At 37.2% G+C, this 25,047-nt stretch overlaps 1 protein-coding gene across 2 annotated transcripts in view; it reads right to left on the bottom strand.

The window, feature by feature from the left end:
• Positions 1-15,771, bottom strand: part of LOC138330399 (myelin regulatory factor-like) — a 107,887-nt gene extending 92,116 nt beyond the window's left edge. For both annotated transcript variants that reach the window (XM_069277990.1, XM_069277992.1), the window contains exon 1: positions 15,630-15,771. In XM_069277990.1, the coding sequence (XP_069134091.1) occupies positions 15,630-15,672 (43 nt within the window). In that variant the 5' untranslated portion in view covers positions 15,673-15,771. The remainder of the gene's footprint in view (positions 1-15,629) is intronic.
• Positions 15,772-25,047: the final 9,276 nt, after the last annotated feature.

Here is a 25,047-nt window from a genome sequence, read left to right as displayed (position 1 = left end):
TATAGTGAAGAGCCAAAAATGTTCTATTCCCCTTCCCCCAAGGATTGTTTCCCCAATCATGCAGTGTTAGCGATTTATAGGATTTACCTAAATTTCCCTTATTGGGGCCCGCCCCTCCTGTCCCCCGGGGGGTTTTATACCCTTTCCCATTCCCAGAAATTTCATGGTCCTTTTAAAATTCTGTGAGTCCAGGACTCAGGATGCGCACATAGATTTATCACTGTATTAGACTGATCGGGTTACGTTAGAATATACTTAGTCAATTTCACCGGTAATTGGCGCCAATTAATTATAATCAATCATTATAAGAGTGTGCATGCTTTTATGAACGTAATACCAATACAGTATATATTGAATCGATGTTTAAAAGTTACCATGCCGATTCCTTTTTTTTATGAAATATTTAATTAACTGCAGCTTCTGAATATTCATTATTAAATCTAAAAAAAAAATGTGGCCAGAAAAATTCAAACTCTGAAGTAATTATTAATTATCAGAATACATTGAATCCGTATGTAAAATATATCCCAGGAGCAACAAAGAAATCGGATCTTATTACAAAGCTAACACTGTCAATTAATATCATCAGCCATTAAACATGAACATCAATCTCTGCTTTGAGATAAAATCTTATTTGCTTTTATTCCTACCTTTCATATCAATTGTTATATAAATTATGTATCATTATCTTACTGGTCATCCTAAGTGGTATTCTTCTGTATAAAACTGGTGACACTGATTTTTAAAAATACCCCTTTCGGGGACCCCAGCAGGTGTTATAGGTCAAGTACGTGAGGTTATTGGAAATTCCCAAAACTTTCGGAACTCTATCAGAAGAAAATAAAACTCGGTGATGTCGCTGATTTAGGGTTTTACTATCAAAAATACAGGAGAACACTGATTAGGAGGCCAAAAACTCCAAACAATTTACAAAATTGTCGGTAAAATTCGGCCCCCATCGTCCCATTTGCAGCTGGAGTGTTGCCGCCTGGAAGCATTTTCATCCAGAGGCCTTCCATCGAGTATTGCCTAAAAACATCGATCTTTTTGCAATTTTCATTGATACGATAAATATATAACTTTATTGACAACTTCATCAAATATTGCATATTGCGTAATAATTGCTGAATATGACCAGGTAAAAAATAATTTCATTTTTGTGTGTGGTAAATAACAGTTTAAATTCACTACCATTGGTCTGAAAAAACAATAACAAGAGATATGTCGGTAAAGCTTAACATCTTTATAGACGCCCGATTATTGGGTCAAAAAAGTTTTTTTTATATTAAGGGGCCGAAAATAGCAGACGGCCGAAAATACCCGAAGGCGCTCTATACAGTATTAAACTTTTTCATCATTCTGCTTACTTTAAAATATTGTAATTGGACTGTATGTATCAACATTATGTATAAATCAAGCACAATTTTGTTGTGAATACGCTATGGAAAGCTACCACCAATAGTGGCCAATACTTTGAAGTGAATTACTGTGATCAGAGAAGGTTTGCGGTAGCCCACGGTAGCCCACGGCCTGATGATGTTATTGAACGGGATGATTTACAGGTGTTTGTAGAAAGTAGAATGATTTGTGTAACATGTCAAACAGAATCAGTGTCTCCCAGTACATGGAGGTTGTATAATTACGATGTCGTCTGTTCATTTGTCGTTCATTAACTAGTAAACCGCACCCTCTTTGATGCACTACTGTCATAATATAATGTGTTTAATAGCCCTAGGCTGCTACCTACACGGCTAACTGTAATTATTTCCTGGATTTTAAACTATGCTGATGTTGACTTAAAATAAACTTCCGATCTTCTACATCATCAACCTTACTATGACAAAAATAGTGTCTAGCAGCTGCTACCGTAAATGTTCTTCAATCAGGTAAAATAACATTTGTCTTTTGCAGAATTAAATTAAAGTTTGCTGATTTGCAACTTTATGATTGTACAATTTATAGCCATTCTACATCTTCTGTTTACTGTTTACAATGATTTTTGTTTGTTTGTTTGATTATTTTAACGTCCCATTAACAGCCAGGGTTATGCAAGGACGGCCTCCCATGTATGCAGTGGTTTGCGTGTATGTTGTGCGAGGTGCGTGTTTTGGGAGATTGCGGTATGTTCGTGTTGTGTCTTCTTGTATAATGGAACTGTTGCCCTTTTTATAGTGCTATATCACTGAAGCATGCCGCCGAAGACACCAAGCAACACACCCCACCCGGTCACATTATACTAACAACGGGCGAACCAGTCGTCCCACTCCCTGATTGCTGAGCTCTAAGCAGGAGCAGAAACTACCACTTTTATAGACTTTGGTGTGTCTCGGCCAAGGAACATAACCCAGAGCCTTCCTCACAGGGGGGCCAATGAAGAAATTTCCATACTCCTATATCATTGGAATTCTTCTCATCAAATTTATCATCAAAATGGTAACAGCTTTCTTATCTAAGGGAGATAATTCTTTTTAAGGGAGATAACTCTTCCTAAGGGAGATAACTAAGTGGTAACTGTGATATATAACATAACTGGAAATCATTTGAAAATCAAGCAGAATAATAATGTTATTTTTAGTCTCGGAAAATACTGGAAATACGAGAACTTTTAAACACAATGTATTTGATAAGGGTTTTGGCAAATCACACCAAACTTTTGTTGTTATGCAGAACAAGAACAAAAAGATGATTGATACCTAAAAAAGTTGATAGCACACTTCATGTTGAATTTGCCTGCCTTCTGTCCAGTTGGCACAGTCATATTGGCTATGAATGCCAACTGAAGTAGGTTCAATGCTTTTATTTACATTTGATAACAATTTTATGATGAAATCCCAAGAGATTTTTCATTTATAACAAATAAATAATTCATTATTGTCAAATATGAAACAGCTATAGCCACCTTTGGTGAGCACTGGAACGACAATTGTGACATCACAATTATAATGATGTCATAAGCAGATGGCAGTTCATAGACTGATGAATGCCAACTGCACTTGGAAAGGTTACATAGTGGGACTGCCATGAAAATGTAAATATTTAATTATGAACACCGCACCCTCCTCTGTCATTTAAACCCGGGCAAGTTACGAGCTTCAATGATAATTAAGATGCAATCAAGTCAACATGTCTGCATCAATTTTCAAGATTTTATACCAATTAAAAATATTGATAATCAATGAAACCTGATCAGCTTTGTGGTCACAAAAACAAAATAGTCTTAATTTGCCTGTTTTGTGGCTGGAGATGTTGGAGTTATAATCAATAGAACCACACAAGAAATGTTAAAGAGAATATGTTGTATGAGCCTGGTTTGTCTTTGTTACAAAGTCAACGTAAACTCTCCATTGTATTGACAACTTGACGAGAGAAAAAAAAAAAAACCATAAATGATAAACAAGATTTCTATCAAACACAAATTTATGCAATCAATTCTGTGAAGTTAATTCAATTTCTAAATTATTCGTAAATAATCTGATTAAATTTTGAGATTTTAAATAGATCTGATGTTATTTTGTGTTAAGCTATGCAGGTGTGTTAAGTCTGTTTCATGTTACCTGTACAATGTGATGTTTTACACACAAATCGGAGGCAGTAATGGGTTAATGAGATCGTTAATGGAGATGAACAGGTTAGCACTGTACACCCTAGTTACAGCTCAAGTAGAGGGCGGGGTGGTATATAGAAAACCAATATATTGGTACATTGACTAGTACAACAACCATACCTAAAGCTTTCTTTAATAGCTTCCAGCTTTAATGAACCAGAACTTTAATTTTTCCCTCAGATTAGAAAAAAAATATTGTCTGGAGAAAATTTGATGAAACAAATTGCTTTTAAAATAAATGTAATTTTATCTACTAATTTAATGACACTCCCATTTAATAGCAAACAATTTATGTGTACCTGTAATTAATATTTCAAACAGTGTAAAAGAAGACAAATTCATATAAAACAATTAAATGTACAATTTAATGTCTTTAAACCTATAGTAAGGATTAATTTTGGTTGGTACATGATAACATCATTTTATTTCAGTAAGCAATGAAGTGAAAATATCACTAGCAGGACTGATTTTTTATATAAATAACATGTATATTCTTATGGCAGCTTCTTCAACTGAAGTTAGTTCGCTTATGATTATATCTCTAAAGAAAACAAAATAACCTTTTAGCTTTTCATTTCTTTAAAGATGCTCCATCGCCAACAGAGCATAAACGATACTCATCCTTTGAACAATAATTGGTGTTAATTTATGTAAATTTATGTCCAATTAACCCAAAAATATATTATGAAAAATATTCTAATTTGCTTTTCAGGAATGCACAATCGGTTCTTCATTCCATGTAAAGCATAATACCATCGACTTATTCGGGATGCAATGAATTAATTTCATTATCTTTAACTTGAAATAAAATAAGAAGCTTTAAATCCAATGATGGTAAAGATGAAGAAACTTTTGTAAAAGAAAAACCAAGAGGCCCAGAGGGCCTGTATTGCTCACCTAGTGTTTTTTTTAGTAATTCTGTAATTTAGTAATTAAAAAATCACAAAGACTCTTACAATTAAAAAAATAGCAAAATTGACTCCATGATTTGTTAAATTTTGAATACCAACCATATAATGATGCTATCGATACCATACGAATATGCTATCCAATACATAGTTTCAGAGAGGAAGTAATTTATATGAAAAGTATGAGTAGCCTTATTAACCTTTTTGGCCCCGTGCATAAGGCCACAGGGGTCAGCCCCATCATTTGTACAATTTTGAATCATCACCCTATAAGGATGCTACCATTGCATTATGAGTGCTCTCCCATGATTATAGTTGCAGAGAAGAAGTCGTTTGGGGTGGGGGGGGGGGAGGGGGGGGGGTGTCAGCCGTATCATTTCAATTTTTCATTTGTACAATTTCGAATCTCCACCCTATAAGGATGCTACCATTGCATTATGAGTGCTACACCATGCTTAGTTTCAGAGAAGAAGTCGTTTCTATGGAAATAGCCAAATTGACCCCTTTTGGCCCTGCCCCTCAGGACCCCGGGGGGTCAGCCCCATCATTTGTACAATTTTAAATCCTCACCCTATAAGGATGCTACCATTGCATTATGAGTGCTAGCCCATGCTTAGTTTCAGAGAAGAAGTCGTTTATATGGAAATAGCCAAATTGACCCCTTTTGGCCCCGCCCCTCAGGCCACCGGGGGGTCAGCCCCATCATTTGTACAATTTTGAATCCCCACCCTATAAGGATGCTACCATTGCATTATGAGTGCTATCCCATACAAATTTTTAGAGAAGAAGTTGTTTATATGGAAATAGCCAAGTTGACCCCTTTTGGCCCTGCCCCTCAGGACCCCGAGGGTCAGCCCCATCATTTGTACAATTTTAAATCCTCATCCTATAAGGATACTACCGTTGCATTATGAGTGCTATCCCATGCTTAGTTTCAGAGAAGAAGTCGTTTATATGGAAATAGCCAAATTAACCCCTTTTGGCCCCGCCCCTCAGGCCCCTGGGGGGTCAGCCCCATTATCTGTACAATTTTCAGTCAGTAACCCATAAGGATGCTACCAGACAAATTTTGTTGAATTCTGACCAGCGGTTATGGAGAAGAAGTCGATAGTTGACAGACAGACGGATGGACGGACGACGGACGACGGACGACAGACGACAGACGACGGACGCCAGATGCCACGGTATGGCATAAGCTCACCTTGGTCCTTCGGACCAGGTGAGCTAAAAACACGAATTTGTCTGCTACTGTTTCTGATAGAGAAAAATTAGCCTTTCTCACTGAGTGGTGCAGCATCTTTTAAGTTAATGATAGGCAATATAACCAACATTATTTTAGGTTTTAGATTGCCTCTATCTATAGCAAACAAAAGTGACATCTATCAAGGCAAAAATTCCTCTTTCCAAAAGGTGAACAAGCTAGGTGATTGATGTCTAGATTCATGGAATTGGTTATTTATAAGTGGGTCAAGATCACAAGGTCGGAAGGTCACAAGGTACCTTTTACCCAGTGATGGGATTTCATGTATAAAGGTCATGCAGTAACAACACAGTTAGTTCACTGTTTAAATGTGCATGCTCACACAAAAGTTAAAAGACATTTCGTGTCGATAATAATCTACTTCTTATAAGAAACACTACCCTTTTATCGCTAAACAACATATTAAGTCCAGTCTAGAGTCTGCTGGAAAGTCGATAGTCGTTTTTTGTGGACTTTCAAGGTTATGGTAAAACAAATAAATACCATTGTACATATATCAACACACATACCACTAAAACCACAAAGAAACATACATTTGATACTCAGGAAAATAAGGGTAGGATTTCTTGAATCAGACATGAAGAATGATATAATACAGCATTAGGTTTGATATACTACGTAAAAAATTATGACAAGATCAATTAATTTCTTTAACCATACATGATAAATCATTTACTACAAAATTTAAGACTTTTATGAAGAATTATCTTATAAAACTGTTATTTTAATGAATCATTTTGTATATGAGTTGTTACTTTGTGTGTGTGAATACTTGTCCTGGACATTCAATGAACTATCAAACATAGGTTTTTTTTCTTTTGCTGTAATTTTTCATGTGGGTCTGTTAAATTGGTTAAGAATCTTTTATACTGTTTCAGCCATTTTGTTTTGATATAAAAGTCCTGTCATGCATTCTGTTGAGTCAAACCATTCAATAGAGAATTCAAATCTTCAATATCATCATCAAAACAAAAGCCACGTATTGATCAAATACCTAAAACTAGTATAATTTCAAAACCTACATGTGTACCAATTACTAAAAATAAATAAATCAATTTCATAGTTTAAAATTATATACAGTTAATTATTTTTACATCAATAAATTTGAAAATATCCCTTTTTTTATATATAAGTTTAACTCTATTTTTGTTGGCTTGAGGAAGTATAACACTTACGTATATCAACAAACAATTACATTTCTAAGTATGTATACATAAATCACCAACTTGAAAAGAATGGAAATTGAAATTATCTAACTCTATACTCACAGCCTGAGGAAGTTTGACACATTAAAACTAAGTGTAAAGTTTGGCGTAAAATGGGAAATTGAATTAGTGTAATTCTGTTGAAAGTTTGGTAGATTCAACGCATTATCTATAAACTAGCTAGCAAATCTGAGTGGAATTTTTCTATAAACATCCACGTGATGTTTAACATGCGGAACAGTAGATATTGACATACAGTATTTATGTAATAATGATTACCATAAAACAATAAACTGGTTTAACAATGAGAGTGTATGTCAACCCTTGATCGGTCCATTGTTAAGGATCCAACACAGGTAAGTTGTATACAGACGCTATATAAACTACTGCTGTTATAATGTGCCCTCGGGAACAATCGGTACACCTGTAATTATCCGCCCCTGACCGGCGGTATTATGAGGATCCACATGCAAACTTCACACAATTAATCGCTCGAACTGTACAAACGTAAAAGACAGCATGCAAGTATAGAACTCACAGTCATCACATTTGATGTGTCTATTAATTCTATAACAGCTTGGAGTTTAAGTAAAAAGCTAATTCAAGGCTGATATATGTCTGCAAATTCAATAATGGAAGTACAGCCATTAGACCATTACATACAATCTGACAATTTAATCCAATGTAGATTTGTCATCTTTAAGTATTCACCGTGCGTATGTGCCATCAAAATTAAACATTGGCCTGCTTACCTTAAAATCACTATATAAATGTGCATACCCAGTCTTACTCTGTAATTATGTTACAAATAAATCGCCATATATATGTAAATACTGAATATAGAGTTTTATAAACATAAATTACGACTAATTTTAGTCACTGTAAAAATTAAATGGTGAGCCCAGGAGACTTACCGTAATCTACCCAATAAGTGTCCACATTCCTATAAGCATCCCTCCCCCCTTTTTAGCTTTAATTTCACTTAAATACTTTGAATCAAATGCAGACTGAAAAAACTGTGTTGGTTTCCTTGCTGATATTTTTTGCAAACTGGGTTATGCCTTACTTTGTAGAAAAATTCTATGAAATGCTATTCCAAATTTGTTCTGCCCACTTATTACTGGATAGTGGTTCATGCGTAAGACATTTTACCATAATATAGTGGCCTAGTGGTTGAAATGTCAGACATTCCACTCTAAGCCCCCCATTACTGTAAGAAGTATATATATATAGTGGCCTAGTGGTTGAGGTGTCTTACAAGTGGATTTTTTCTCGATTAAAAACAGGAGTAAAGACAAAATAGTTTTTTTTTTCAGTCACAAAAGTTGCTTACTTTACACCATTACCACCATTGAAAAGCTTACGCTTCTAATTTTACTTCAAATTAAATATGTTAAAAATAATTAATTGCATCCCCAAAAATTCCATGGCACTATATCCTATTCTGTATTTGCATATTACAGAGTTATCTGCCCTTGCAGGTAGGTATTGATTGTGACGTCATGTGTTTCTGAGCATTACATCATACTTTTCGGAGAAAATGATGTGTGAATTTTGCTCTCAAAATAATGACATAACAATCAATACCAACCTGCAGGGGAGATAACTTTGTAATATGCAAAGACAGAATATGGAATGAATTACAGATTGCGCATGCACCAAAGGCAAAATAAATGATTTTATACATAATACTTTTTGTGTTGATCAGACTTACATAAACACGATTAAACACCAAATCCAAATGTTTGAATGTGGAGAATCTTTAAGGGCAATAGAAATCAATAATGACCAATCAAAAATATTTTATTCATGATTGAAGATATAAATGCACTGGGTCAAAATACTAATTACATATTTAGGTAAGTAAATAGGACAAATATCTCAAATATATACATGTATATTCAATATCTATCTGTCATCTTGCCCCAACCTGTATCTATTGTGCAATAGCCTGGCCAGTATGTCATCACAACCACACAAAAAGTTACCATTACACCGCTCACATTTTAACTCCTTGTTAATCATTTGAAATAATGGCTACTTTTTTTATTATTTACAATGATAACAGGCTACAGATGAAGGTTTGACATCATGAAAGCCCTCCGGTTTTACCGGCGTTTGATTGACGTCTCATTTATTTTCCGAACAGCTGATGTCGCCCATAGGAATTTTGTCATCATCATTATCATAATTCCTTCATATATACATATCTAATCCAAACATATCCACATTTAGATTACAATGTAATCACTATTTATAGTAACAAATGTGACCCTGATAATCACATGTGACCTTTACCCTATGACCTCAATATTTTACATGAGAATATTATTCTAATAAAACATTTCAGCATTAGTCTTATAGTCTGTTGTACCAGTCACAGTCACACACATAGATTTTTATTTTAACATATCATGATAATATTAATCACCATTCACAACAGAGAGACTTTTATTTTATCAAATCATGATAATATTAATCTCCATTTCAACAGGTGTAAATGGTCCATAAATTAATTTCAACAGGTACAAATGGCCCGTTATCTTCATTTCAACAGGGGGAAATAACAGGACCATGTGGGACACAGCAGGAACAGGGGAGAACACAGCAGAAACAGGGGGACACAGCAGGACCATGTGGGACACAGCAGGATCAGGGGAGAACACAGCAGACCAGGGGGACACAGCAGGATCAGGGGAGAACACAGCAGGACCAGGGGAGAACACAGCAGGACCAGGGGGAACACAGCAGGACCAGGGGGGACACAGCAGGATCAGGGGAGAACACAGCAGAACCAGGGGGACACAGCAGGATCAGGGGAGAACACAGCAGAACCAGGGGGACACAGCAGGACCAGGGGAGAACACAGCAGAACCAGGGGGACACAGCAGGACCAGGGGGACACAGCAGGATCAGGGGAGAACACAGCAGGACCAGGGGGACACAGCAGGACCAGGGGAGAACAGCAGGACCAGGGGGACACAGCAGGACCAGGGGGACACAGCAGGATCAGGGAGAACACAGCAGAACCAGGGGGACACAGCAGGATCAGGGGAGAACACAGCAGAACCAGGGGGACACAGCAGGACCAGGGGGACACAGCAGGACCAGGGGGACAAGCAGACACAGACACAGCAGGACCAGGGGGACACAGCAGGATCAGGGGAGAACACAGCAGAACCAGGGGGACACAGCAGGACCAGGGGAGAACACAGCAGAACCAGGGGGACACAGCAGGACCAGGGGGACACAGCAGGACCAGGGGAGAACACAGCAGGACCAGGGGGACACAGCAGGACCAGGGGAGAACACAGCAGAACCAGGGGGACACAGCAGGACCAGGGGGACACAGCAGGACCAGGGGGACACAGCAGGACCAGGGGGACACAGCAGGACCAGGGGGACACAGCAGGACCAGGGGGACACAGCAGGACCAGGGGGACACAGCAGGACCAGGGGAGAACACAGCAGGAACCAGGGGGACACAGCAGAACCAGGGGGACACAGCAGGACCAGGGGAGACACAGCAGGACCAGGGGGACACAGCAGGACCAGGGGGACACAGCAGGATCAGGGGAGAACACAGCAGAACCAGGGGGACACAGCAGGATCAGGGGAGAACACAGCAGAACCAGGGGGACACAGCAGGACCATGTGGGACACAGCAGGACCAGGGGGACACAGCAGAACCAGGGGGACACAGCAGGACCATGTGGGACACAGCAGGATCAGGGGAGACACAGCAGAACCAGGGGGACACAGCAGGACAGGGGAGAAACAGCAGAACCAGGGGGAACACAGCAGAACCAGGGGGAGAACACAGCAGAACCAGGGGAGAACACAGCAGAACAGGGGAGACACAGCAGAACCAGGGGAGAACACAGCAGAACCAGGGGGAACACAGCAGGAACCAGGGGGACACAGCAGGATCAGGGGAGAACACAGCAGGACCAGAAGGACAGGGGAGAACACAGCAGAACCAGGGGACACAGCAGGATCAGGGGAGAACACAGCAGGACCATGTGGGACACAGCAGGATCAGGGGAGAACACAGCAGAACCAGGGGGACACAGCAGGACCAGGGGAGAACACAGCAGAACCAGGGGGACACAGCAGGACCATGTGGGACACAGCAGGATCAGGGGAGAACACAGCAGGATCAGGGGAGAACACAGCAGAACCAGGGGGACACAGCAGAACCAGGGGAGAACACAGCAGAACCAGGGGGAACACAGCAGGAACCAGGGGACACAGCAGGACCAGGGGACAGCAGGGAACACACAGCAGAACCAGGGGGACACAGCAGGACCATGGACACAGGGGAGAACACAGCAGAACCAGGGGGAACACAGCAGAACCAGGGGAGAACACAGCAGGACCATGTGGGACACAGCAGGATCAGGGGAGAACACAGCAGAACCAGGGGGACACAGCAGGATCAGGGGAGAACACACAGCAGAACCAGGGGGACACAGCAGAACCAGGGGGAACACAGCAGGACCAGGGGGACACAGCAGGATCAGGGGAGAACACAGCAGAAACACAGCAGAACCAGGGGGGGACACAGCAGGACCAGGGGGACACAGCAGGACCAGGGGAGGAAACACAGCAGGACCAGGGGGCAGAAGGGAGAACACAGCAGGACCAGGGGGAGAACACAGCAGGACCAGGGGAGAACACAGCAGGACCAGGGGGAGAACACAGCAGGACCAGGGGAGACACACAGCAGGACCATGTGGGAGACAGCAGGACCAGGGGAGAACACAGCAGGACCAGGGGGAGACACAGCAGGACCAGGGGAGAACACAGCAGAACCAGGGGGACACAGCAGGACCAGGGGGAACAGCAGGACCAGGGGGACACAGCAGGACCAGGGGAGAACACAGCAGAACCAGGGGGACACAGCAGGACCATGTGGGACACAGCAGGATCAGGGGAGAACACAGCAGGACCAGGGGGGACACAGCAGACCAGGGGGACCAGCAGGACCAGGGGGACACAGCAGGATCAGGGGAGAAACACAGCAGAACCAGGGGGACACAGCAGGATCCAGGGGGAGAACACAGCAGAACCAGGGGGACACACAGCAGGACCAGGGGACACAGCAGGACCAGGGGAGACACAGCAGGACCAGGGGAGAACACAGCAGAACCAGGGGGAGAACACAGCAGAACCAGGGGGACACAGCAGGACCAGGGGGACACAGCAGGACCAGGGGAGAACACAGCAGAACCAGGGGGACACAGCAGGATCAGGGAGAACACAGCAGAACCAGGGGCACGCAGGGGGAGAACACAGCAGAACCAGGGGAGAACACAGCAGACCAGGGGGACACAGCAGGACCAGGGAGAAACACAGCAAGACCAGAGGGGAACACAGCAGGATCAGGGGAGAACACAGCAGAACCAGGGGAGAACACAGCAGGACCAGGGGGGACACAGCAGGACAGGGAGAACACAGCAGACCAGGGGGACACAGCAGGATCAGGGGGAGAACACAGCAGAACCAGGGGGACACAGCAGGATCAGGGGAGCACACAGCAGAACCAGGGGGACACAGCAGGATCAGGGGAGCAGGACCAGGGAGAACACAGCAGGACCAGGGGAGAACACAGCATGACCAGGGGGGACACACAGGAACCAGCAGGATCAGGGGAGAACACAGCAAGACCAGAGAGGAACACAGCAGGATCAGGGGAGACACAGCAGACAGGGGCACAGCAGAACCAGGGGGACACAGCAAGACCAAAGGGGACACAACAGGACCAGGGGGGACACAGTAGGACCAGGGGAGAGACACAGCAGGACCAGGGGGCACAACAGGATCAGGGAGGACACAGCAGGATCAAGGGGGACACAACAGGATCAGAGGGACACAACAAGACCAAGATGGACACAGCATGACAAAGGGGGATACAAAAGGGTCAGGGGGGACAGCAGGGCCAGGGGAGAAACACAGCAAGGACCATAGAGGAACACAGCAGGACCAGAAAGGAACACAGCAGGACCAGAGGGACAGAACAGGATCAGAGGGCTTTAACCTGACCAGGGGGGGGGGAGCATATTTTTCATGTATAATATACAGATGTATCTACATAAATTTTCATCTTAATTAATTAATTTGAATGTCCTGACACACTTATTGATTTCCATGAACATTCATATTTCTAAGCTTTATTCTTGAGTATACATGCTGCTAAGCAGTTTTCTCTTTATGACAGTTATCATGATCACAGCATATTAAATACAGTACATGAATCAAAATTCATCGAAACGACTCAGCTTTATGTAATAAAACACTATCATAGAAATCGTCTATACCATAGGAGTAACAATAGAAATTTGAATATAAAGTACTTTTAGTCGGAAATGATGCATCCATATCTATCCTACGAGTGCATCTTAGCCATACGGGTAATAAAAGGGGTGCGGATGTAATTGAAGATTTTAAGATGTTGATATAATTCTTAAAAGATTTTAAGATGTTAATATGATTTTAAAGTTCCTAATAATTGTTATTATGATCAAAACATCTTGAAGTTAATAAAAACTTTGATTTTATCTATAACAAAACTTTTCCTTACAAACTTTGAAAGTATTACGATTTTTTAAGTTTCAAGTCATTCTGTTCTAAATACTTTGAATTCCTAAATCCATTTACTCAGATAAACTACAATGACACTACAGTGAGTCAGTAGTGTTGAATATCACTCAACCTTTTACAATTAATCCGCGGAAATTAACAGCTAAATTAAGATTAATTAATTAATAGGTCATTCAATGTATTCAATATAGTTATTCAACTTTCTTCTGGCATGTTTAATTATTTAGCTTCCAAATTTAATCTAATTAAAATTGAACTCATAATTTTGTATCAATATGATGTTCTACAGTAATTATGCTTTTAAGAAACACTTACTATATCAAAGAGCATCGTAATCAAGCAGATAAAATCTTAAATTTTAATCAAATTGTGTAGCTTTCTGTTATATGTTTTAAATTTCAACATCCTTGTCTTTAACCTAAAGAATCATTACTTGGTTAGTTTAGCTGTACAGATTTCATCACATTAAACGTTATTTTAATTGAAAACAAAAACAGTGAAAGTTTGGCAAATAATTTACTGATATAAAACTATTTCATGTCAGTTCCTAATTAACCATTACCTTTAAAACACATTTTGCAAATGTACTAAATAAAAGTTAACAAAATATATGAATCAATGTACAAAAATGTGTAGCTTCAATATTGTCTTAATAAATTTTATTGAAGTTTCTATCAATTATCCTTTTTACTGTTAGGATAATTAGCACTTACTTAGAAAATGTCAATATGTTTTAAAACTGTGGTTCATACACTTCACCTAATGAAAATGGCTAATTTGTAAAGCAGTTTTGACAGCTGTCATTAGATTTTTATTATAACTATATGTGTATGGCCATGTAATAGTGCCTTGTGTGACCAAGATTTCCAAGGAACATGGGTTGGTGAATTTCTGATATTAAGCCAAACTTACATTATTATACATATGTGTGTTTCTCATCCTTCAAATATTGTAACAAATTTATATTTTAACATTACAATATTTTCAACATACACATTGTACAAAGATAATTAAAGTTATTCTTTAATCATGTTCTTAGTAGGGTTTTTTTCAAGGCCTCATCTTAAATCAATATTTGTTCATCTTTACTTAATATTTTGTCAATCTTTAACTAAACTTTTGTTAATCTTTAATTAATGAATCACAGATACAAAAAAGTACTATTGGAATATTAGCAAATGTTTATGATACATTGTTAATAAAATTCATTTCAATAAACTCTAGTAGGAAAAATAAGGGTTAGTGCAAAAAAAAATATACAATGTTTAATTATACATAAATAAATAGTTATAATTGACAATACTGTTCACTCTAACCACACAATATAGAATTTATATGCAACAATTTAAATTGAAGTTTATTATTTCTATAATTTTAAACAATATTTACAGAAGAAAATCATTAAAAATAATTGCCTTCGCAAAATAATTGCTTCGCCTATTTATTTCTATTGCAGATAATGAATCACTTATAAAATTAATCTATCTTTTATATAATTTGAAATGTTTTTAAAATGAACGTTTCATACGAAACAGGATACAGGCAAAGGTTAATGTAAAAAAAAAGTGTACTAAGTTGACCTGTGACTTTTTCCGACTACAAAAACGCTGAATATTATTTAATAAAGTCAGTGTTGACTGAAGGAAAGGCAGTGTGTGTATAAATGAGTAAGCCACATACATGGCATAACGTTAGGATCACATATCGGCCCCATTATATACATACTACACAGGCCTAATTAAATAAGGTCACTCGAATTCCGCCTTATGTAGTCTGCTTATCAATTAAATTATAGACGATAATGAAAGCCGGTGCCTTCAGACTATACACACAAGTAAACAAATTATAATGATAATATCGTGTTATTCTCTGTTGTTAATGATCAATTAATGATTGAATTTACTACGAAAATTAAGTGTTATCTTCATCCAAAATAAACACGACGAGTTGACAAGTGGGCCATGCCTAGCCGTCACGCTCGCCTTACACTCCCGAAAACAACTTTTGACAACTCACTCGACATACTTTGAATAAAAAATTACACTTACCTAACTCAGCATGTAAAATCTGCTCATCGGCCAAGACATCCATAGAGTTTGTCTAAGTCTTTTGTTTTAAATGTTAATCCATGGAATACACATCAGCTCTCACATGTACAGTCCGGTAGAATACTTTGCACTTTATACTCTGACGTCACGACACATGACAAGTTCTGATGCGGTTATCTCCCTTGGGCCACAATGAAACAGGTGCCCGCTTAATTAGTTTTATTAATTGACGGCGTAGAGGCTTGTTTTTAATTTAACATGGTGGGTATAATAATTTTAAGTACTAGAAGGAATGCGTCATCGATATATCTGTTTGCGTACTTGTATAGTGAACATTGGATACTTTACATTGGGTTTTTTATCGGTGTCATGTGTACATACAAAATTGTACGCAAATCCCACTCTAATTAGCATGATAGCATGACTCCTAATTAGCCATTGTAAATATATCTTTGACGCTTTCAATCTTTGTAGCCCAAGAATAGATTTGTTGATTTTTGTTTAACTAGTAAATCTAATATTGGTTAAATCGCCAACTACAAGAGGCTGAAATTAGTTTCTTCCGATATTCGATGAAGTACAGACACTCACAGACACATTAAGATTATAGGCCTATACCCTTTTCTCGGACATGACAGCGATTCACAGAAGGATGTTACAAATGTATACTACATGTTTTTATAATCAATTATCAAATAATATTGAATTTCTAACTTCATTATCTCTGAGAACAAAGATAGCTAAATTTTTAACAATGCTACTATTTTCTGAAGTCAAGAGATCTATAATATTTAGTCATATTTAGGCCTAAACCAAAATTTCTTTTTTAACAGTTTTGATCTAATATCTACACAAATAGGGGACATTCCAAATACTTCTTATATCCAAATTAATTTAATAACAATAAATAACATCTTAGCCCTTGGCGGAATCTACCAGCTCACTATGCCAGTTTTGTATAAAAAAAATATCTTTAACTCTAGTTTGGAATAATTCTAAAAATACCTTTTCGTTTCCAACTTGTTTGTTCTAACCAAACATTAAACAAAAACCATTACGTACATTAATAATTGTTTTACTAGTTTTGTCCAGTTAATTATTCTATATGATTCAGCTTGTTGATAAAGTTCATCATAGACTGACTTCACCAATTACATTTTTCTTATGATGGACAATCTGTAGCCAATACTTAATTATCATAAAATATCCCTTGAGTTTTAGTGGCAAACATCCTAATTCTCCGTAAATAAAGTTGTTTCTGTGTCGAAGTTTTCACTCCAAGTAATCTTTTACAAAACCTTAAATGAACCTTTTCTACTGCCAACCCAGAGTGAAAGCCCCACACTTCACATCCATAACTCATTACGGGACATTACTAATTTTTTTTCAAATAAATTATATGCATGTTTAGGTGAAAGGTTAATAAATTTTTGCAATTTGCAATTTAATATACATATGAGCCAACTGATTTTTTTCAGTGTAGGGGGTAAAAATATTTTGATTTAAAATCGAATATCACAGGATCTTATTAGAACTTGACAACAGAAGACACGATTGTTATGTTTCCCCGATGATCATAGAGCATGAAAAAAGATATAATTATTGTGTGGGACAATAATTATTGCGATAGAACGATATAGTATTGCGTTAGAATGAAATATCATTGCAGAGGAACGAAATAGTTAATTTATTTCGAAATCATTTCGCTCGAACGCAATAAAAATTTTACGCATTTTTTCCCATGTCTGTTCCTAGCCACCGTATCTTCTCTGAATGGTAACTTCAAATTTAATTGTGAATTTCATTTTAATTCATTCGACTAGAACAAATTTAAAGATACTCCCGCTGAAAATAAATCTTATTCCACTTGGTACATTCTTCGTTATATATCAAATTAAATGGTACATTCATTCGTTATATATCAAATTAAATGCAATCATAAAGAACATACTGATCGAAGCACCCACTAAAACTTATACTCCGATTGTCAAAATGTCTCCAAAGGACCTAGAGGCTGTAATCTGCGCCATAGCCGCTCCCATGCCCGTGTTGAGAAAGGAGCATGGAATCGTGACTAAAATCACCCATCATCCAAAAACGTAGAGGCTGTATAATTCCCCGTCGATTAATTTCTGGACTTCATTATAGAAATTTTCTGTTGCATACCATAGTTAGTGTTATGACGTTCTAATATTGTAAATCCAACTGTAGTGTATTGAAATAACCACATGTGTTAGGCCAAAAAAACAAAATACTCTGTTTAGGGTTACCCGACCGACCCTAATTTGTTACCCCTGACCCTAATTTTTTCCCCACTTTTCTACGAAAAAAAAATTAAAAAGTCGGGATTTCGATCTCAGACTCCGGTTCCGGCCATCATTTTAGAGTGAAACTCACTAAAAAAAAAAGAAGAAAAAAAAATCCTACCGACCCTTTTTGCCATTGTAACCCTAAACAGACATATTTTTGGCCTTAATAAAGAACATATGCAACTATTCGAAATTCTTGATTTTTTCCACATAAATACATAATAAGCCTATAATGTATAATAACCATGTAACAAGTGTAAATTAAAATTGTCAAGAACTTTTAACATATTACATTTTAAATACGAAAGTATGTAACTTCGCTCTCGGTATATCAGGTAATCGCTAGAGAAAGGATTAATTAGTAATACTATTCACAACTTGCAGAGGGGTGGGGCGGGGATACCTAGGTTCGGCAGGGAATACGATAAGGTACCGACTGTACATTTTATTTAATTTAGGCCTAATTGAAAAATGGACGTGGGCTGATAGCCTCTACATGTACGTCCATATCACAAGACATATCACACAAGATCATATGTTGTGAATTGTAAATCACATTTAAATATGTCTAATTAAATTATCAATCTACGTCATTATGATATTTCTTCTTGAACTTATGGATTCATCAATAGCTGTTTTTATCTGAAATGGTCGAGTTGTGCATCTGGAATGGTAGCACTACATGTATACCGGAATCGACCGAAGATTGTCGAAGGAAATACGTTCTACGATTTTAGCCGGGAGCAGATGATCTTAGTAGGGCCAGATTAGAAGGTTATGCCGATTGAATCGGTCAATTTGCATTATATCATGTATAGATAAAAAGTGGAAATGACAGTTTGATGACTCATTTCAGCCCATTGTTTATAGTAAATAAGTGTATATATGCAAGGCAAACAAATATGCTTGCAATGTTAATAATACTTTGACATTTAAATATTTTTTTTTAAATAAATCAGTATGTCCGACATAATAGTAAGCAAACTATTTATACACAGAGACTTGGGAATTAGGGAAATTACCTGTACGTAGAACTTAACAGTTTACTTTTCTATCATATGTTTTGTATGTTTCAAAATGTAATAATAAGCTAATATTGCCTGGCCCCTGTGATGTTCCACCACCTCGTTTATACGCATTTTATTCAGATATTATGACATGTAGCTTAGCATTATTGAAATTTCTTTTTGCAAACTTCATTTTTTTTTTATATCATTAATAACAATGAAGACAAATTTCTGGCCACGGCATGAGTAAAAAAAGGCCTCTTTTAAAAAATGTTCAAGATTATCTGTTCAAGACATTTTTGTTTGAAATATACCATTAATTAGTTAACCTTTGTTTGAATTTATATAAATAATGTAGAGATTTCCGATCAAATCATGACATCAATTTTTTTTTCCGATAGTAAAACTTTCCTATTGTCTTCATCGACCTGCAGCTTTCGAACCCCTTAGGATCTCTCTCATCAATTGTAACATATCTGTCACGTACCTTCGAATAGCAGATCGATCTACACAGGTAAACAGCTTCATTATTCGATCACTCATGCATGTTTTATTGAACTTGCTGTATTTCCGAATACATCATTATTGTATTATTTTCCTTGGCTTCATTTTATCTATCGAATTCGCCCTTGCCTGACAGTTTCTATGTCCAGGTCATAAGACATATTACACGGATTACATATTTTTAATGGTTAATTACATTTGAAGTCCAAAACCAAAAGAGTATCAATAATTACTATACACGGTGTCCTTTAAATGGTTTTCCAGTAGGATTTCAAAGTCTTTGGTGATTTCTGCGTTCACGACCGATTCTGGCAAACCGTTCCTGACATTGCCAACCACATTCATCATCCCTGTTGTTGGTGGATGTTGGTTACTTTGTGCATCATTTAATAGTTTATCATCTTTACTTTCACAGATTTATATTTCATAATTCTGTGTGATGTTATGCTTTTTGGCGTGTAATTATTTTGTCGATTCTTTTCCACTTCAAACAGTTTATGACACATATGTAAATCACGGTTTAAGTTAATATAAGTACAAGAAAATAATATCAGATGGCGCCATTGTCACGATCCAAACTATCATGGACCTGTCCACTGTCACCGCTATCGGCGGCGATAATTACAGGGGTTAGTAGTAGTCACTAGTATCACAAGGGTATACAGGACGAGGTAAAATAGAAGGAAATCAGAGTTACCGGAATTGCTATCACAGAGAAATAATAATAATAATAATCCCAGCGTTACTTTTGAAATGACGATATAATTCCCTGTTAATTTATGAATATTCTAAACTTACTTGAAGGTGTTCTGTTAAATAGTTCAACGTTAATTTTGGACCGAGATGCAAAGATGTATGTATTAAAAATATTACTATTTAGAAAGATTGATTTTAGTTGGTATATATAATGAAGTCAAATTCGGATGATATGTTTCTTTTTTCTTTCAAACACAGGTACATAATGTACCAAGGTGTAATCAAAGCTCCCCTAAACCCTGATTGGCCTTCCCGTATATTTGTCCTGATGCAAATGTAGACTGTGACAGTGTACTAATACTACACTCGCATCTAGGTTTGTCTGTTTCCGTTGCTAGTAGGTGGATCGGAGGTCCCCAATATGGCATGGCTAGGTGATTTTTCACACCTACCAGCGATTTGTTTCTTGTGAGAGTCCCGTCTTTTCCTGTTAACTTGAAACACAGGGACCTGACAGAGAGTGGAGTATTGGTGTGGAATGAGTCAAGAGGGAGAGAGGAAGTAGAAAAATGCAGTCGTACGATGTGTAATGGATAGACTATTATACATATCACTGTATTTATCATCACAATTGTTGGATTTTGTACAATACTTGTGTTATCAACATTTATTTACAATTTTTTGTATTTACAAATGGTTATGCTAAGGCACAAAGTTACAACAAGTCGTTAAAACAGCCACCTCAGGGAAATAATAGAATTGACATGTACATATTGTGATTCTTGGGGACGCGGTGGTCGCCACTAGCCCTCCACCAATGGGTTTACCAAACAAACCAAACAGATATAGTCTTAGCTGAAAATGGTGTCATGTCCCTGTGTTTCAACACAGGTCTATGATCGAGATCGTCCGGTTATCAACGCACTTGCTTAAGGGTATTAATACGGACATCTAAGAAACTACACGTACTTGGAATTTTACAAAATAGGAAGGATATCCTCTTCTATCCTATCTACGCGAAACACCGGAGACAGACTATATCTTATGAGTATCCCTCTTCATAAGTTTAGAAATCATACCTTATTACATATTGGGAGAGAATAAAAGCTAAATTAAACATTTATAAAACCAAAATGTTGCATCAGACGTATGGTCATTTCATAAGATTCTATAAAACTCGTCTCGAAGTTTTATTTTTTCCTCACTAAGTATAACAAAAACAAAATCTTCTTATACTAGTATACTAGTAAATACCCATTTGAAGATACTCTACCACCGCAGAGCAAATTTATCATTTGAACAATAATTAATGTTTAATCGTGCACATGCATATATGTCTAATTGACACAAAAGATACATAAGAAATAATTTGTTTTGCTTTTGATGTCTGCGCAATCAGTACCTCATTCCGTATAGGACATAGTGTTATGGATTTTTCGGGGTACAATTAGGTATTTGAAATACTTTTATACTGAAGTAAAAAAAGAAGCTCAAACGTTTTAATGGTGGTTATAGTGTAAAGTAAGTAACTTTTAGAACAGAAGAAAAAATACTTATTCATCTACTCCTGTTTTTAATAGATAAAAAATATCATTCGTTGGCGATGTAAGCATTATTAAGATCATAAATATATATATGTGTAAACCTAATATTTCATGGACTGCAATTGTAAGCATCAAATGTCCAAGGTATGATATTTTAATTAAGGTCGAGGGTTATTAACGACACTTTATAAAGAAATGAAATTAAAAAAAAATAACAACACTTTGTCGGGACTGTCAGGATCATGTAAGTTTCAGCTAAATCGCACTGGTAGAACTTGAGAACAAGTTCAAAATGTGAAAAGTTAACGCACGGCGCACGGCGGACGACGGCGGACGAAACATGACGACTAAAATAGAATCAGGATGTTCCAGTTCCGGGGCTTCTTTGTAGTTAAAAGTGAATACATGCAGTCTCCAACACTTCCGTTTGGAGGTGTAGGTCCGGGAACTCAATGATACAGCGATCCTTCTGCAGGTACGTATACTGATCGGAAGTTCGGTGACAACATCTTACACAACTCGGTCATGTCGGGGTTACAGGAAAATTACATGTGCCACAGCATTACTAAGTAAAGTTTTGCTTTTAACCCCGATGAAAAAGTCATACCAATTAATCTCTATTAATCGATCTTGCTGGTCTAGAAGGAAGAAATGGATTGTTGGAAAATTTCTAAAACTAGACGAAATACATTTGGAACATATTTAATAATTGTTTTGTGCTGAGGGAACCAACCAAAACAATCGAGAAAGATGGATTATGACCGAACAAAGCCAAATGTATACAATCAACCTAGTCTGGGCATCTATGTCTTACAAACATTTTTATCAAAGTTTCGTCGTAAATGTATCTCAGGCTTAATTAGAAAATAATTACTTGTCTTAAACATGGATTATGACCGACCAAAGGCCAAATGTATACAATCAACTAGTCTGCATCTATGTCTTAAACATTTTTATCAAAGTTTGTCGAAATGTATCTCAGCTTAATTAGAAAGACACTTACTTGTCTTAAAACATCTTTGCAAAGGTCTATATGACTATTCCATTTAATGCAAAGTTGGCGTCAATCTATACTAACATCATTAAACTTTATTTAAATAACATGTTCAAGTTCAATATTGGAAATATTCCGTTTTTTCAGAGATTGAAATTTATTGTCCATTTTTCTGCCCATTTTTTTGTTAATGTTTATTTTTATTTCAAAATCAATCCAGAAATTAAGTTTTGAAAAGCTTTTAAGATTATCAGATATATTAGGATAAATAGTAATGGACATAAAACTGACCCTTGCTGAACGCTAGCAACTGTACTTTTAACAGAAGATCTACTACTTCCTAAAAAAAATGTCGGCGATTACGTATCAAACCCCTGTGTTAGAAGTTTTTAACCAATTTTGATGTTTCCCAACCACATGTATACGCGTATACTATAATTTGCTGTTTTACATTCAGTCCCATGTGCCACACACGCGAACTAGATTCAAATATACCACAGAAAACAAGACAAGACGGCTGCATTTTTTTTCTCTAGATTTTCACATAAATTCTGATTAATTCAATAATTTGATGTACAGTAGAATCACAATTACTCTTTATTGTGAAGTTAACACAGCTATTCTTTTTATAAAGATCATACATGTGCAAAAGACTTCTACACGAATAATGACGTCGTCTTTAGAGCTACAATGGGTGCCTAACAAAGTAATGATTATGCAAAACTTTATTAAAACATTTGTATGCATTATTGTATCGTACCTTTTTATAATGCTTACTAACTAGGCAACAAAACTGAACAGCATAAAAGATAAAAATCACAGCCAGGCATTATTTGTTTCACATATGAATATGAAGGTCTTTCAAAGGAAAATTATACGGCAAGTCTACAAATTATGAACTTGACGTCTCTTGTGAGTGGTACCATAGATATATGTATTATAAGAATGGTCGTTATGCTTGTTTTGGAAAAATATGTGAATGCATACATAAGCATGAAATAATTGGAAACCTACAAAAAAGTATAGAAAATTATGCCCGAGTGAATTTCTGAGGCAGTGCTCCACTAGGACATGGCCGAAAGGTATAGTTGGCTGAGTACGTATATTTGTTCTAGAAAATCTTCAGCATTCTGAACGATCTTCAATTCATACCGCATGTTAACATTGCCACAAATCAAGTTTGGAAACTTCGAGTAGGATAGATTGATGGGGTGCTATCATTAGAGAGGAACCGTTCTGATTGGTCGACTTCAAAGTTGTCTAAAAAGTTTAAGATCTCCTTCGATAAATTGATGAATCTTATGGGAGCATTTCTAAGATTTTTTAAATAAGTTTTTAGTTATGCCATCATTTGATGTGGATTTTACATGTTTTGCCAGGGTCCTGTACTTTTTCACAATATTCTGTCAGTGCTATCTATATTCCAGTACTTGTTACCTAAGTCATGAATTTACTCTAGTCAGCAATTGTCACTTCGAACTGTGGGGTAGTCATGTCATTTTTTGTGGGATGCCAGTGCCAGACTTGAGAACAAAGCGGTCCCCATCTAAAATATTGGGTTCCCTTTTGGAATTTGCAACTCAAATATCAGATGAATGTAAACAGTTACAGCTCAGTTTTACATTGTGTAAGTCATTTTTCTACATCATCTTGAATTTTTCCCAAAGATATTGGCAAATTATGAAATATTTCATAAAGCGGTTTGTATAACATTTCTATTTTATAGGTATCTCCTGGACATGACCTTCAGTGATATTTACATTGTATGACATTTTTAAAGATCCTCCACTGCCGACAGAGCATAAACGATACTCTTCATTTGAACAATAACTCATGTTAATCATGTATATATGTGCCTAATTAACACAAAAGGACATATGAAATGATTTGTTTTGTTTTTGGTGCTAGCACAATCAGTACCTAATTCCATATAGGGCATAGTGCCATGAATTTTTTGATGGACGCAATTAATCAATATCAATATTTTTTTTATGTTAATGTAAAAAAAGAAGCACAAACTTTCCAATGGTGGTAATGTTGTAAAGTAACTTTTATAACTGAAGAAAAATACTAATTCATTTATTCAAGTTTTTGATAGAGAAAAAATACCATTCATTAGCGGTGGAGCATCTTTAATATAAAGTCAAACCTGTCTATAAAGACCGCCCAAGGGACATAGTCAGGTGGTGAAATTGGTCATTTGGGATGCTAGAAAAAAAAGGTCTCATTAAACAGATGGTCTTTATACAGAGGTGATTGCTAGGCATATTTTAATATAGTTAGAATCAGAAACTTAAAATCTACAAATGAAAACATCACAGAAGCATGAAGTAAAGACACTGTTTTTATTACAAATACACAAAT

Source organism: Argopecten irradians, chromosome 8 (genome assembly GCF_041381155.1).
Source record: "Argopecten irradians isolate NY chromosome 8, Ai_NY, whole genome shotgun sequence".
NCBI classification, from domain to species: Eukaryota; Metazoa; Mollusca; class Bivalvia; order Pectinida; family Pectinidae; genus Argopecten; species Argopecten irradians.
Note: the sequence above shows the minus strand (reverse complement) of the source record. Positions and strands in the feature narration are given on the sequence as shown.